We start from the raw sequence: 17,293 nt of genomic DNA on the forward strand, positions 1-17,293 counted from the left end.
TAATAGGAAGTACAAAGAGAAAGGAAAGAGGAGAAAGAGGACTATTAAAAGAGCTGATCCTATATGTAAAATATTTGGATAAAAAGAGAAAATTCAGAAGCATAAGTTTCTGAATTTTCTCTTTTTATCCAAAATATGTATTTCAACTAAGTCTTTGGAATAAGCTAAGACAGAACTAGGAGGAGGCTTTTTGGGGGGTTTTCTGTTTGTTTTTAAGACAAGGTCTCACTCTGTTGCCCAGGCTAGAGCACAGTGGTGCAATCATAGCTCACTGCAACCTCATCCTCCTACCCCAGCTTCCCAAGTAGCTAGGACTACAGATATGTACCCCCATGTCATGCTAATTTTCCCTATTTTTAGTAGGGCAGGGGTCTCACTCTTACTCAGGCTGGTCTCAACCTCCTTACCTCAAGCAATCCTCCAGCCCTGGCATCCCAGAGTACTAGGATTACAGGCATATGCCACTACACCCAGCCTAACTAGGAGTTTTTACTTTGGGTTTTTGTCCCAATAATGCCATCAATTATTTAAATTTATGTAAGTCAGCTCATCTTTCTAGGACTCAATTTCTTCAAATGTGGAGACTAATCTAAATGATGTCAAAGGCTCATTTATCTAAAACCTTATGCTTCTATAATACAAGGATGAAAATAATTATTACTTTACATATTTTTAATTTGCTACTGTTAAGAAAGAAGCCTACTCTATCTCCCAACTTCTGTATCTACTACATTATTTTATATATATATAATTTTTTTTTTTTTTAATTAAGACAGGGTCTCACTTTGTCGCCCTCAGTAGAGTGCCGTAGTGTCACACTCACAGCAACCTCAAACTCTTGGGCTTAAGTGATTCTCTTGCATCAGCCTCCCAAGTAGCTAGGACTACAGGTGCCCACCACAACATCTGGCTATTTTTTTGTTGCAGTTGTCATTGTTGTTTAGCAGGCCCCCTGGCTGGGTTCAAACCCACCTGCCTCAGTGTATATGGCCAGTGCCCTAACTACTGAACTATGAGCACCAAGCAATACTACACTGTATTTTCATCCACAATTACTTATCTTCCTCACCAAATGAGAAGTTCTATGATGACAGTTTTACCTCTAGGCCCAAAGCATAAAAGGCAATCAATAAGTACTTGCTGTGTGAATCGTCAAATAAAAAGAACAACAAGAAATACTTTTTCACTTTAATGTGATTTTTAAAATTAGATTCATCAATGTGTAAATTAACTCAATGAATTGAACTTTTACCAGTAAAATCTGAATTCTTTACATGATATTTCACCATTTAGTATTTTAATACACCAACGCCTATAATTAAGGCATATAGTCTTCAAACTAGAAGTATAATCCTAATCTTGATTCATAAATTTACTAAGTTTTCTCTTTACTAAAAATGTCATATTTTATTCAAAGTTATACACATGTATATATACATCTACAATTTAGATATGTTTCCTTCAACACATACATTTTCATTCTTAGAATTATGTATTTATATATGAAGTAATTCCCAAACTATATTATTCAACATTATCCATTATGTCAGAAGAATAACTTATACTTTCACCTCAAAACTTTAAAACAAAATTTAAACTTCAAATTCATATACCAAAAACCTTATAAAAGTAAAAATAGAATATTCAAATTATTTTTGAAATCTTACTTGGTGTATGTGGGTCATGCCGTGGTTTGCAATTTTGGAAATCATTCTGTCTATTTTCCTTTGAACTTGGTTTACAGACACTTTTGAAAGGGTTAGAGAAATACTTCCTGGAACACTGAGAAGAACTTGGCATAACAGGACTTCCTACTCCAAGCTGAAAACACCTGCCACTGCTGAAGTCATCTGGAGAGATTATACCCATGACTTCTATTTCTTTTCCACCAATTATCAGTGTTTGGCCCTCTTCAATCTTTTCAAGATCTTTGAATTTATATCCAATGCCTTTAAGTTGAAAAAGAAAAAAATTTAATTTAAGAAACAGGCATTCTAAGATGATACAATAGTCATCTTCCCATAACTATACGGAATGTAAACTGTGCTTTGAACATGAGTAGTCCCATATAACTCATCAGCCAGAATGGAAACATAATTTATCATTTAGTGAAAAGACAATTAGCCATGCTTTGTTAACCAAAAACAAACAAACCCCCCAAAAAAAAATTAGCCATGCTTTAGGGAAAACAAGACTGATTTTTATTACTGAAAATACAATCTACTGTACTCTTTAATAGTTTTGCCATCCCATGTCTAGAAAAATTAAGCCAAAAAAAATAGTTTGATAGGCTATATGGACCCTCCTTTTTTGTAAATAAACTAAAGAAACACCATTGTATCTTGTTTCCCCTTAGAAACTGCTGGAAACAAGAAGAACTAGCAATAAAAGCAACTGCTATCACAGCTAGTACCTACTATTCTACATGAGATAGCAAAGTTGAAATACAATTGTGGCAAGAGCTCACTGATACTCCATATCCTAGCTCTTTAATAAAAAAATGAAATATTTTGTAATTTAAGCTTGTTTGAATTATTAAGTTGGCGAACATTTCTTGTGTTGCTAGGTGTAAGGTGCCAATGGAATATAAGTAATTCAGTCACAGTCTGCTTAAAATTATGGAACTCATTATTAACCAGTTAAGCAGAATTTAGACTCCTATGCACATCTATTAAATGCATTAAACTATTAAATGCACAGTTATTGTGCCATCACAAGGGGCACAATAACTCTAACTTTTTCAGTCTTTAAAAAATAATAAAAGATTGTCACATTTTAGACAATAGTGGCCCTTTAAAAGTGGTTGAAAATTGCTACAATTTGGCTCCACTAAAACCAGCATAAAATTTATAATCTGTTACAATTTATAATTGATATATAGTCTTCAATGATTTATGACGGAGTACTTTTTAATTTTAATGTTCTGATATAAGAAGAAATTACTTAGCTGGTATCCTTAAAAGCCAAAGACCCATCATTCCATTCCAATTCAGTAGAGGTCTTGACCTCTCGACATTAATAAAGATTATAGTTTTACCTTCATATAGAATCCAATTATTGTTAACATCTGTTTTACATGGTAATAAGAGAATCTTTTAATTTGGAAACATCTTTTAAAAATTCTAATTCCAGGATCTCCCATTTCATTCTGATCTATAGATGATCTTAATTCAAAAATGACTCTTTCGGCTCTGAGCCCATACACAGTGGTTATGGTGCCAGCCACATACACCGAGGCTGGCAGGTTCGAACCCAGCCTGGGCCAGCTAAAAAACAATGACAACTGCAACAAAAAATAGCCAGGCTGCAGGCACCTGTGGCTCAGTGAGTAGGGCACCATATACCGAGAGTGGAGGGTTCAAATCCAGCCCCGGCCAAACTGCAACAAAAAAATAGCCAGGTGTTGTGGCGGGCGCCTATAGTTCCAGCTACTCGGGAGGTTGAGGCAAGAAAATCGCCTAAGCCCAAGAGCTGGAGGTGGCTGTAAGCTGTGACACCACAGCACCTACCGAGGGCGACAGGGTGAGACTCTGTCTCAAAAAAAAAAAAAAAAAAAAAAAAAGCCAGGCATTGTGGAGGATGCCTGTAGTCCCAGCTACTTGGGAGGATGAGGCAAGAGAATCACTTAAGCCCAAGAGTTGGAGGCTGTGAGCTATGATGCCATAGCACTCTACCCAGGGTGACAGCTTGAGACTCTGTCTCAAAAAAAAAGGGGGGCAGCGCCTGTGGCTCAAAGGGGTAGGGCGCCGGCCCCATATGCTGGAGGTGGCTGGTTCTAATCCAGCCCCGGACCAAAAAAAAAGACTCTTTCCAATTTCTTTAACTCAAAAACTTTGCCTCCCACACTTTTTTTTCTTGCATATTGTGCAATATTGGCCAATTGAACCTGCCAGCATTGTCACAACGTATCAGCAATTTTACATTCCAGCTTTCTCTTTTCGTAGGCCTTCTAGATCCTTGAATGTGGCCTTTTAACTAAATTCAAATTTTGGATTCAGTGGAAGGGCTCCACATATGGCCCCAAGATAGTATGTTCCCTGTATATCAATTTTATTTAAAAGAAAAACTGCTTGGATACATATAGGCAATAACTTACAATGTTAACTCCAGGTTGATACATTTATTAATGTTATAATTAAACAGCAAAGTCCTATGTTTGGATATTTTCACTTTGAAAACATAATCACCTTTATTGTTTAAACTAGTGGATCTTACCATCTGGCTGGATATTAGAATTCCCTGGCAAACTAAAATATACCTCTGCCCAGTATCTCTCTCTACCATTTGGCCAAACAAATCAGAGCCTCAGTGGTCAGGACCTGGGCATCTGCAATTTTAAAAGCTGATTTTACTTGCACAGTACGGGTAAAAACTCATTGGTTTAAGCCTAATTTGTATTTTTTTGCTACTTACAACTGAAAGATCATTTTATTAAAAACTATATACACTGGCTCGGCACCCGAAGCACAGTGATTAAGGCACCGGCCACATGCATGGGTGGGTTCGAACCCGGCCTGGGCCAGCTAAACAATAACTGTAACAAAAAACAGCCAGGTGTTGTGGCAGGTGCCTGTAATCCCAGCTACTTGGGAGGCTGAAGCAAGAGAATCGTTGAAGCCCAAGAGCTGGAGGTTGCCGTAAGGGCGACCTAGTGAGACTCTGTCTCAAAAAGAAAAAAAAAATAATAATTTTTTTTTTTTAAACTATACACACATAAAAACACACAGGCTATACCTGATCAGTAAGAGATATTCCAAAGAAATTTTGACAATTTTTACTGCTCGAGCTGACTTTAGAATATAATTCACTCAAGAAGCAACACGACTGCAAGAACAATTCTCCAAAAATCTATCCCAATTTACTTTAACCAACATTTTTTTTTAATTCCACTTAACAGTGAGCATAATACCATACATGATAGTTACTCCATATTTTTATAATAAATAAAACCTTCTGTTACAGACAATTCAGTTCCACTTCAAGTCTTAACAATTGTCACTGCTGAACATTTAAAATGGATTTTATAATTACAGACTATACTCAATACTGAACACTAAGAGACAATGCGAAAAAACTATAGTTGGTATTAGGCACTCTGAATTTATAGGCTAACTTGTGATATGCTGATTAACATTTTGTAACAGAAATAATGGTAATCTCCAATGTGTATGTGTTAATCCAGGTCAGCCCTAACCATTATCTTGGCTTTGGTTTTCAGAATTTTATTAAATAGCACTAAAACTAGCTATCATTCACAACGTCTGTTATCAACATTTTTAAATTTTAATCACTCAGCATTCTGCAAAAAAAGTAAAAATAAAAAGCACACCAAGACAAACTGCTTAATCTCATAAAACTGCTAAAATAACTATCTATTGCTAGCTGATTATTTTTGGGAAAAAATGAAACTATAGGATAGAATTTGCCTCAATGAGCTAGCATAGGTCATATGATTGTCAGGCTCCCTAACCATTATGAGGTAATTTTATGCATCATACATAATTGAGGCATGAAAGTCCACTAGAACATTTTGATCTGTCTCTATATAAAACTTGATTATATTTCAATTATGTAATTAAAAATATATATTAATTTTACACCAAATTGTAAACATTACGTAACATTACAATACCTCTTCCAATGTCTTGGCCTTCCAAATTCTTTAATATAAATGATCTTCCTTTTACAATAAGAACAGCATCACCTTCCCACTTTTTGTGTTTTTTCTTTGAAGGCTTACACCAAACAACACTGAAATATTTAACTAGATTTTCATGGTCCTCTTCTTGTCCCTTGGACACTATTATTTCTTTAGGGGCTGAATGAACTAGAATAAAAAAAATTATTAACATGTGAAATTTACTAGGTGTAGAATATAAATGTCTTAACACAATAACTAAGAAAATGCCGTGAAGGCTATGGTAACCAGTTTGATGAAAACATTTCAAACTGTATATAAAACCAGCAGATTGTACCCCATGATTGCATTAATGTATGCAGCTATGATTTAATAAAAAAAATTATTAAAGATGACTTTAATGTATAAGTAGTAAAGACATTCACTAAAAAAAAAAAAAAGAAAATCAGATTGTATTAAGAAGTAGTATGAAACAATATTCAATTATATTCATGCTAGCATTGTATAAACTGAGAAATCCAAATGTCAGGTGCCAGCAATATCATGAGGACAATAAATTATAAATTTCTTACTGTCATAAAGTAATACGAACTGAATTGAAGTAGAATAACATGAGCATTATAAACACTTTAAAACTCTAGTAATTAAGATAGTAACATCTATAGCATGAAAAAATATGTAAAACCACATTTGACAAACTGATCTAATTAACAGTTGACAAGATAAGTCAAGGAAATGACGGTAGAGTTTTCTGAAAGAAAAACCTAAAGGTTCAATGAATCCCCAACAATAAAAAAAAAAAAAAAAAGAAAAACCTAAAGGTTTCTTATTTATTTATTTATTTTTTTTTTTTTGTAGAGACAGAGTCTCACTTTCTGGCCCTTGGTAGTGCCGTGGCCTCACACAGCTCACAGCAACCTCCAACTCCTGGGCTTAAGCGATTCTCTTGCCTCAGCCTCCCGAGTAGCTGGGACTACAGGCGCCCACCACAACGCCCGGCTATTTTTTGGTTGCAGTTTGGCAGGGGCCGGGTTTGAACCCGCCACCCTCAGTATATGGGGCCAGCGCCTTACCGACTGAGCCACAGGCGCCGCCCGGTTTCTTATTTATTTTTTAATTAACAAAAATTGCATATTTTTCGGTACATCATATGCTGTTTTGATATATGTATACTTTGTGGAATGGCTAAATCAAGCTAATTAACATTCATTACCTCACATAATTATTTTTTGTGGTGAGACTATTTAAAACTACTTAACATTTTTCAAATATATATTAACTACAGTCACCATGCTGCACAACAGATCTCTTGAACTGATTCCTCCTTAACTAAAATTTTATATTCTTTGACCAACATCTTCTCAGTGCCCCTATCCCCACCCCAACCTGTGGTGACTACCATTCTACTCTCTGCTTCTATGAGTTCAAATGTTTTAGATTCCACATATAAGTTAAACCATATGATAATTGTTTTTCTGTGACTGGCTTATTTCACTAAGCCCAATGTTCTCTAAGTTCACCCATGTTGTCACACATGACAGGATTTCCTTCTTTTTCCTTTTTTTCTCTATCCCAGATCACAACTATATATCCAATTGTCTCCCAGACATGTCCACAAGAATGTTTATCTCCAAAAACTGTTCCTCTTTCAATCTTCCCATGTCCCATTCTTATTCAAGCCAGAAAAAAGAAAGTCACTCTTGACACTCCACTTTTTCAATGTCACAGACATTAAACCACAAAATCCAGATAATTCTACCCCTCACAAAGTTCTCAAAGCTATGTATTGCTCGCCTTCTCCATTGCCTCCACTTTTTTTTTTTTATCTCTGATCTGGATTTCTGTATTATACTGCAGGAGCTTCACAACAAATCTACTGAGATCTTCTCTTGCCATCTCTATTCCCTAAAATGATTTCCTTCATTTGTTATAGTTATCTACTTTTAAATGTAAATCTGATCACGTATCCCTTTCTTAAAATCCATTACTTTCTAATCATCTTAAATCAGAAGTAGCCAGACATAAGGACTTACCCATGTCTTCCTCCACACTTATTCAAATTAACTTCTACTCTTGTGTATAGCTTAAACTTCCCTGATTGCCAAATTGAGATACTGCCCTATTATCTCAGCAGTATCTCAACAATTAGTTATGTAATAAATTATTTAACATCAGCTTTCCCACTAAACTATAAAAGTCTTGAGAGGAAGGGTCTGTTTTGATTTTCTTCATCACCATATTCCCAGAGCAACAGATACTTTTCAAATCTGCTACACAGACTCTAGGTACACTTTGACTTGTTTATGAAAATATTTAATTCAAATATTCAAAAAATAAATGAAACTTATTTTCATTGATAAATTAGCTTTAGAAAATAACTCATTTCCATTATTGTCCATTTTTATTTTCACTTTAAAGACTTATGACCCTCAGGATCAATTATTTTCCAAGTAAACTTTATAACAAAAATTCGACTCAGTCACTTTTCATGGATCATATTTTACTGATTATAACTTTTACCAATGAGTTCTTTTATAACCATAATTTCTACCACATGCAGTTCTGCAGAGTCAAATTTTGTATACCTAAATATTTAAGATTGTATTAATACATTATTTAGTCAAGAAAATTTACCAGTTTTTAGGTAAATCGGTAGTTGCCATCTTATTTTTGTTGTCTTATCAAGTTAATTATCTCAAAGTTTTGAGGTTTTTAGCATTAAAAAGATGAGATGCTTTGAAAAGTTCTGAACTCCAAAAAGTTTTGCAGTGTGTAATTTTAGCCAATTTGAATTAGTTTCCTTTTTATATTATTATACCAGTAGCAAGCACTGTGCGTTAAACAAAAGACTGACAATATCTTCTGGCATTTAAAAAATTTGTTCCTCTGATTTTTTTATTAATCAACCAAGAGAAAAATGTATTATAATTCCCCCCTAAAACAGTTCAAGATTGACCCAAAGTGCGGGTAAAAAGAATGTCTTCATCAAAATGGCTGGGAAAAACATCCTAGAACCAAATACCATGTGGTATCTCCCAGGTCTAAAAGAATGACTGTTTTATCAAAGACCCTGCCTGCCAACTTCCCCAACTAGGAAAAATCTCTGAACGAAAGATAATAATCCTAAGAATTCAGAAGTTACTTATAATTTTGAAATACCATAAGATTCTGAGACTTAAATACACACTTTTCTTTTGTTGAACAACATGAACTATGATACCAGACAGGCTGGGTTTACTCTAGTCTGCTACTTACTAGCTGTGACCCTGAACAAGTTACTGAACCGCTCTGTACTGGTTTATAAATATAAAAAGAATGTATTATTAACAACTACCTCACAGACCTACTGTGAGCATAGACTAGCCAATGTATGTAAAATGGTCAGAACAATACTTGCCACATAGTAAATGCTGCCTCAGTGTTTACTACAATCATCACCATTTTGTCCTCCCATTTTAAAAATTATGTAGGCCATAGAGCAGGGAAGGGATAGAGTAAATTATTCTAAAAAGTAGAATCAAAAGCATTAGGAATGTGGGATCATGAAACATAACCTTCTGTATGTAGACAACTATTATAGAACATATTGACTTACTTGCTATGTGCCAGAATAACCACTCCTAACAATTCCACTCTGGTTTGTTTTTTGTTTTTTTCACAGAGCCTCAAGCTGTCGCTTTGGGTAAATTGCTATGGCGCCACAGCTCACAGCAACCTCCAACTCCTGGGCTCAAGCGATTCTTGATTCTGCCTCCGCCTCCCAAGTAGCTGGGACTATAGGCGACTGTCACAACACCCGACTATTATTTTGGTTGCAGCCCTCATTGTTGTTTGCCGGTCCCCGGCTAGATTCAAACCCGCCAGCTCAGGTGTATGTGGCTGGCACCTTAGCCACTTGAGCCACAGGCGCCGAGCCTAGTTATAACTTTTTATTTCTAAACTTGGTTCTGATCTATTTCCCCCTTGGCCTTGTAATGTACTTGTCAGATCAATACCAAAAAACAGTACACATAAACAAGAAACTTGAAGGCCTACTAGAAAGATTCACAAGAGGCTCAGCACCTGTAGCTCAGTGACCAGTAGAGCACCAGCCACATACATGGAGGCTGGCGGGTTTGAGCCTGGCCTGGGCCTGCAAACAACAATGACAACTACAACAACAATAACAAATAGCCGGGCGTTGTGTTGGGTGCCTGTAGTCCCAGCTACTAGGGAGGCTGAAACAAGAGGATCACTTTAGCCTAAGAGTTTGAGGTTGCTGTGAGCTGTGACACCATGGCACTCTACCTAGGGCAACATAGCAAGACTCTGTCTCAAAAAATATTTATATGTTATATAAAATTACCTTGTTAAAATGTATATGAAATATATCTGAATTTCATGTTTAGACTTCAGTCTAACTTAAGCATATTCAAGTTTAGGAACATGAAAAGCTGTGGACTCGAGCCTGGTTATTGTCCTTTGATGACCTTTCCAAGTTGTAGTAGTCATTTTAGCAGACCTAACCCAAAGCAGGGAGCAACCATCGCTTTCCTCATATATGTCATAATAATGTTAATATCTTATGGTTCCTAGTATTTTTATTTATTTATTTATTTATTTTTAGAGACAGAGTCTGACGGTATCACCCTTGGTACAGTGCCGTTGCATCACAGCTTACAGAAACCTCCAGCTCTTGGGTTCAGGTGATTCTCCTGCCTCAGCCTTCCAAGCAGCCAGGACCACAGGCGCCAGCCACAATGCCCAGCTGTTTTTTTGTTGCAGTGTGGCCAAGGCTGGGTTTGAACCTACCATCCTTGGTATATGGGATCGGCACCCTACTCACTGAGCCACAGGCACCGCCCGGTTCCTACTATTTTTAATTGAGTGACTTTTTCTAAGTATTGCTATAATTTGGCAATTTAAAATACTTTGTGTTCAGCATTTTACACTAGACATTCACTGCCCGAGGGTGACACAGTGAAATTCTATCTCCAAAAAAAAAAAAAAAGATTCCCAAGGGAAGGATGCTTAAAACTATGCTTTGATAAAAGAGAAAGAAAATGCCATTTAATATTAAGTATTGTCATCTTAATGACGCAGTCCTAAGCATGGCCCCTCCACAGTTGGATGACTTAAATGGATATCCCATAAATTCATGCTTTTAATATTTTTTTGTTTTTTAACAATTTTAAATACACACATTGTTTTCAGTGGCACAAATAAATTTGAAATGTACTATGCAATCAAATTCAACAAAGAATGTAAATACTCTTATAGATTATATTTTCTGAGTTTTAAATTTACTAAAATCTACCAAAACTTTTAATATGTATTAACATATAACAACAATATAAATTTAAGATTGGAGACACAATTTTTATTACACTAAAAAAAATTAATATACAAATCCCTTCAAACTGATAATCACCCATAGTATTTATCTATTAAGACTGTCAACCAAGCACAAGTATCATTATGTATAAAATAAACCTAAGAGATATTTTTTGCATTAAAGATCATTTTTTGAATTATACTTTATAACCATAACTGCAACTATACATTCCATTATATTTCTTCAATACCTCAAATCAGAGCGTATGTGCAGTAAATGTTAAAAATGGGAGGAAAGGGCGGCGCCTGTGGCTCAAGGAGTAGGGCGCCGGTCCCAAATGCCGGAGGTGGCGGGTTCAAACCCAGCCCCAGCCAAAAACCACAAAAAAAAAAAAAAAGGGAGGAAAAAAAAAATCAATAAACTACAATATTCCCAGTTATCTAAATTACTTGCCTACCATTCTGAATTCACTTAAATAACAGAAAAGTTATTCATCAATTTTAATTCTGACATTCCAGTCATTGCACATGCAAGCTTTATTTTTCAAAAAAACCTCATACACTGTTGATAGAGGTGTAAAATGATACAATCATTTTAGGAAAAAACTGGCAGTTTCTTAACGTATATATGGTTCTCTAATCTAGCCTTATGTCCACAAAACACTTGTACAATAATCATAGAATCTTTATACATAATAGCCAAAATCTGAAAATTGCACAGAAGTCCATCAAAACATAATGAATAAACAAACCATGCTATATTTGAGTATATAATAAAACATTACTCAGCAACAAAAAGCAAGAAACTACTGATAGAGGATGAACATATACATTAAAAACATTAAGATGGATGAAATAAACAGAAATAAAATGTGCATACTGTATTCCAATTACGGTAGAATCTCCATAGTTGACCACCTCCATACATTGACCACCAGACGTGCATCACACATACATATCAGTACAGTAAGTCTAGTTCCTTATGTTGACCTCCTCCATACGTTGACCAGTCTGTTACAGTCCCTTGAGTAGTCAACTCAGAGGTTCCACTATATATGAAGTTCTAGAACAGGTAAAGTTTACTATGATTTTTTAAAAATTAGAACAATATTTGCTTGAGATGTTAGGAGACTGATTAGGAAGCGGCAGGAAAGAATTTTCTGAGTTAATGGGATGTTTCAAATCGTTTTTTTTGTTTCGAGACAGGGTCTCACAGTGTTGCCTGAGCTAGAATACACTGGCATCATATGGCTCACTGCAACCTCAAACCTGGCTCAAGTGATCCTCTTGCCCCAACCTCCCAAGTAACTGGGACTACATGTGCACACCACCACACCCAGATAATTTTTCTATTTTTTTATAGAGACAGGGTCTCAAACTCCTAGCCTCAAGTGATCCTTCTGCCTCAGCCTCCAATGGGGCTAGATCATACACATGTGACATCTGGCCAGTGTTCCAATCTTAATATAGGATTGACCTACAAAAGTGTAGGGATTTATTAAAACTCATCAAATGATACATTTAAGATTTATATATTTCATTGTATACAGATTTTATCTAAAAAAACACTTGTAGGCACAAATACTGAACTAATCATGTTGAAGTGTTTAGGTATAAATTATTCCAACTAATTCTACAACTTATTTTAAAATAACAATTTGTCCTAAAATGAATTGTTAAATGGATAAGTGTGTGATAAAGCAAATACAGTATAGTAAAATTTATTGCAGAATCTAGGTAGTAGGCATATGAATACTAAGCATAACATTCTTTCAACTTTTTCTGCATATTTGAAAGTTTTCTTAACAAATTGTTAGAGAAGAAAATCTTTGTAACAGAGGTAAATTCATACATAATATTAAAACACAAAAGACCAACTGATAAAGTGGAATTCATTTGTCTTAGTTAAAGTGTTTGAGCTGACCTGGGCAGATTTCTATTTTCATTTATTCCTTTATTTTGCTTTCTATTTACAAAGCAATTCAAAACTAAAAAGAATATATATTCAAATTATAACTACTACTTTTAATCAAACAATTTAAAATATATATAAAAATATACTGAACAATTTCCCAAAATCATATACAAAGATTCAGAATCAGCATGATTCTACTGATGTTTAATTAACTTGTATATTTTAAGAACTTACTCTTTTGGCTCAGCGCCTGTAGCTCAAGCAGCTAAGGCACCAGCGACATACACCAGAGCTAGCAGGTTCGAATCCAGCCTGGGGCTGCCAAACAACAATGACAACTACAACCAAAAAATAACCAGGCATTGTGGCAGGCACCTGTAGTCCCAGCTACTTGGGAGGCTGAGGCAAGAGCATCACTTAAGCCCAAGACTTTGAGGTTGCTATGAGCTGTGACACCCTCTACCCAGGGCAACAGCTTGAGACTCTGTCTCAAAAAAAAAAAAAAAGAATCACGGTATTTAGATATGGTATATTTGGCATTGATCATAACGTAATCATCTAATTTATTTCAATTATGCTTCATCAAAAAATTTACTTCTGAAGTACTGAATTCTTGTCTTATGGCACACAAATCAGTACAATGTATCATCTTGCATTTAAAAGAACATGTATGGGCAGCACCTGTGGCTCAAAGGAGTAGGGCGCCAGCCCCATGTGCCGGAGGTGGTGGGTTCAAACCCAGCCCTGGCCAAAAACTGCAAAAAAATAAAATAAAATAAATAAATAAATAAAAGAACATGTATGAGCAAAGCATTTAACCATCACAGTATATAATAAATACATTTATCACACTTTAAACATGTCTACTGAAAATTTGACATTATTCTCAAAAAAGGCACATAGAAAGTAAGTCATATTTTAAGCATTTTCACGTAAGTAAAAATAGAACAGAGTAGAGTGACTCCTTCAAAATGAAATAACACTAAGTCGATTTTTCATCATACAAAAAGAAAAGTACTTGATTTGACTATTTTAAGAAATCCAGCATTTGTTAGAAATGAGTTTCATTAACTTTTTTTAGGATGATGTCATAAGTTATAATACCTAACTTGTAACAACATATCCATTTAAATTCGTATGGATAAGAGAAAGATAGGAAGGTGGTAAAAATAATCTATTCATTATCTGAAATATTAATGCATTGGACAAAATCTTTTCACTTAGTACGTTTTTCAAACTTAATAATTTCTATAGAATCAAGTATGCTTTTTTTTTTTTTTGAGGTTTTTGGCCAGGGCCGGGTTTGAACTCACCACCTCTCATATATGGGACCAGCACCCCACTTCTTTGAGCTTCAGGTGCCACCTAAATCGAGTATACATTTAAAAAATAAAATCACTCTTCTCTATGTTTTCCCAGCATTACATTTTATAGGTAAAGCTCATGGCCCCAAACAGTTCTATATGGTAAATAGGATATCTGGTGCCTTCAGTGTATAGACATCCCTCAGTATCCAACAGGATTGGTGCCAAGACACTCACCTTTACAGACACCAACATCCACAGATACTCAAGTGCCTTATATAAAATGATGTACTATCTGCACATAACCTATGCACATCCTCCAATATAATTTAATTATCTCTAGATTACTTATATATCTAATATGGTATAAATGTTATATAAATGATTGTTATATTGCATTTTTTAAATCTGCATTTTAAATCTGCATTTACTGTTGTATTTTTATTTAACATCCCCCCTGCCAAATATTTTCAACCTTCAGTTAGTTGACTCCTCAAATGTGGAACCTGCAGGTAGAGATTCAGCCATATGCTACTCCGCTGGTACTAATAACAGCAGAATTTCCCCCTATATAGGAAGGCTCCTTAGTGAAACTTGTCCACAGCAAAAATTGCTAATATTAGTTGGTAAGTAGTACTCAAACTCCAGTCTCGATACTAAAAATAAGAAAGGAGGGGCAGGTTACCTCTGAATTTCCTTAAGATACTCTGTAAGATAATAAACAGCCTCCAAGAACTTCTTTATACAGGAATTCTCATAAATTATACTATACTAATCATACTTATATAGGGAAGGTGGTTTGATAATGGAGCAGAATTACATGAATTTAAACTTTTGCAAATTAAAATTAAACAAGATTGACTCAAAAAAATTGCTGCAATAAAGTCATTGCAAGGAGTATACATCTGGTGTTCAAAAATATGTGACAAAGGAGAAGGGGAGAAAATGTAAAAATAGGCTTCTTATTCTACAAAGCCCCTAAATGCTAACGAATCATGTCACCTGTCACAATCAAAGGAACAACAATTTTGAACAATGCTGGAGAAAAATATGGTTATGCCAGATTATGTTTACGCTATTTTATGGGCAGCAAAGGAATTTTCAAGGGCCAGTTTGTGTATAGATAATTTTTACCTTCTACACTGAAGGTTAAAAATAAAATAAGTGCAAGATGCATGTTGCACTTTTTGAGACACAGGTCTCTTTTCTAGAAACACCTCATGCAATTAAAGTTCCACAGAACACACTTGGGAAAACTCAAATTGAGTGTACAAAGTCAACATTCAAATTGTAAATTCATTATCAATTCTTCGTAGCATGCTGTAACTGTTGATATGAATTACATTCCATTTAGTAATTTGCTTTCAATAATTTCACAAAATAAAGTAAAGCTTACTATTGCAAAGATGTATTTACTGGAAGAATTATATTGTAAAAACATCTCAAATTAGAAATTACAAGATGCATTAGACTCAAGGAAAATTCATAGAATAAAAACATGATAAAAACTGTCAAAAAATATGTGGTGTATCAAGTTACATATTCAAAACACTTTTATAACAAAAAATTTTAACTCTAATGTCAGATATAAAATGCCTTCTTTTAGAAGTTAAGGTATCAACATGCTAAAATAGTACCATCCGAGTTCATGTTTTTTTCCCTATAGCTATAACCTAAATTTCTGATCTAATTTCCTCTCACTACAATGCCTACCCCAACTACCATTTTTTCTAAGTCACAGCTTTAATCATATTATTCCCCTAATCCAAAGCCTTCAATGTCTTCTCATTGTACATTCAGCTAAATCTGACTCCTTAAAAATTGTAATAATATTTAACATAATCCAAAATCTGATATAAACCACCATCTAAACTAATATCCCTCAATTCACCTTCAACCTCTCTTCAACAAAAATTTTGGAGAATCTAATATGATTTAGGCACCAAGCCTTGTTCTAAAATACTTGATTTCATTGGTTCTCAAATTTGAGCTTGCACCAGAACCTCCAGAGCAGTGGTTCTCAGCCTTCCTAATGCCACGGCCCTTTAATACAGGTCAAAAGGGGTAGCGATCCACAAGTTGAGAACCTCTGCTCTAGAGGGCTTATTAAAACAGATTGTCAGACCCCACCCCCAGAGTTTCATATTCAGTTGGAATTAATTTACATTTATAACAAGTTCTCAAATGATACCGATGCTGCTGGTCAGGACTCACACTGGAAGAACCATTTGCTCTACTCCAAAGGCCAGAAACTGGAAGCCCAATGGCTCAGTAAGGCCCACTCACATGTTGTCTGTATAGTATTTTTAAAGCATTTAGAATTATTTGCAAACATTTCAAAATCACAAAATTTCACATAAAAATGCAGATTTCTGACTTATTCCTGTAAGTAAAAATCCTGCTAAAACTAAACAGCAGCTACACCATTTAGCCCAGGGATACATCCTTCCTAGTCCAAGTTACCATACCACAAATTGGCTCTCTATTCTCACTTAAAATAACTACCTTAGCACTCACTGCATTTATGCTTACACACCCTGATCCACTTTGTCCCATCCTCTAAGTTTATCAGCCACTCACTCTGACTTCAAACATCCCTTCTTCCCTGCACCGCTGAAATTCTAATTACTCCATTCTAAAGGTTGGCTTAAAAATCCTTTCTCAAAACAAATACCAAAAACACAGCAAAAAAAAAGAAATCCTTAAATAATACACATATTAAAGATTTAACATAAATTCAATATGTGTTTTAAGAGTTGAGGTTTTATTTATTTCCACAAATATTAAAATAATATTTACAAAAAACAAAGACTACAGATTATATCATAATTACAAACATGATTTCTTTGCTATTTTTGTTCTAAATAAAATCTTAATTTTGCTCATTCCGCTTTTTACTTTGAAAGAAATCTTTTTCAAAAGACATTTATAATGAATTAAGACATAGGTTTAAATCAGACAGCCAAAACATAATAGCTTTAATAGAATACCTTATTTTGCCAGACAAAAAAGATAGAAGTAATTCAATTCCATTGACCTTCATATGCTAACAATCTTTTTTTTTTTTTTTTGTAGAGACAGAGTCTCACTTTATGGCCCTCTGTAGAGTGCCGTGGCCTCACC

The 17,293-nt window shown here is 34.8% G+C and overlaps 1 protein-coding gene across 1 annotated transcript in view; it reads right to left on the reverse strand.

Moving 5' to 3' along the window:
- The window catches only part of RAD54B (RAD54 homolog B), a 130,588-nt gene that overhangs the window by 42,257 nt on the left and 71,038 nt on the right, over positions 1–17,293 (reverse strand). Inside the window, exons 4-5 of the mRNA XM_053558636.1 lie at positions 5,633–5,827; positions 1,668–1,949 (exon numbers count right to left, since the gene is read on the reverse strand). Of these exons, the coding sequence (XP_053414611.1) occupies positions 1,668–1,949; positions 5,633–5,827 (477 nt within the window). The remainder of the gene's footprint in view (positions 1–1,667; positions 1,950–5,632; positions 5,828–17,293) is intronic.

The sequence above is a fragment of the Nycticebus coucang genome, chromosome 13 (genome assembly GCF_027406575.1).
Source record: "Nycticebus coucang isolate mNycCou1 chromosome 13, mNycCou1.pri, whole genome shotgun sequence".
NCBI lineage: Eukaryota > Metazoa > Chordata > Mammalia > Primates > Lorisidae > Nycticebus > Nycticebus coucang.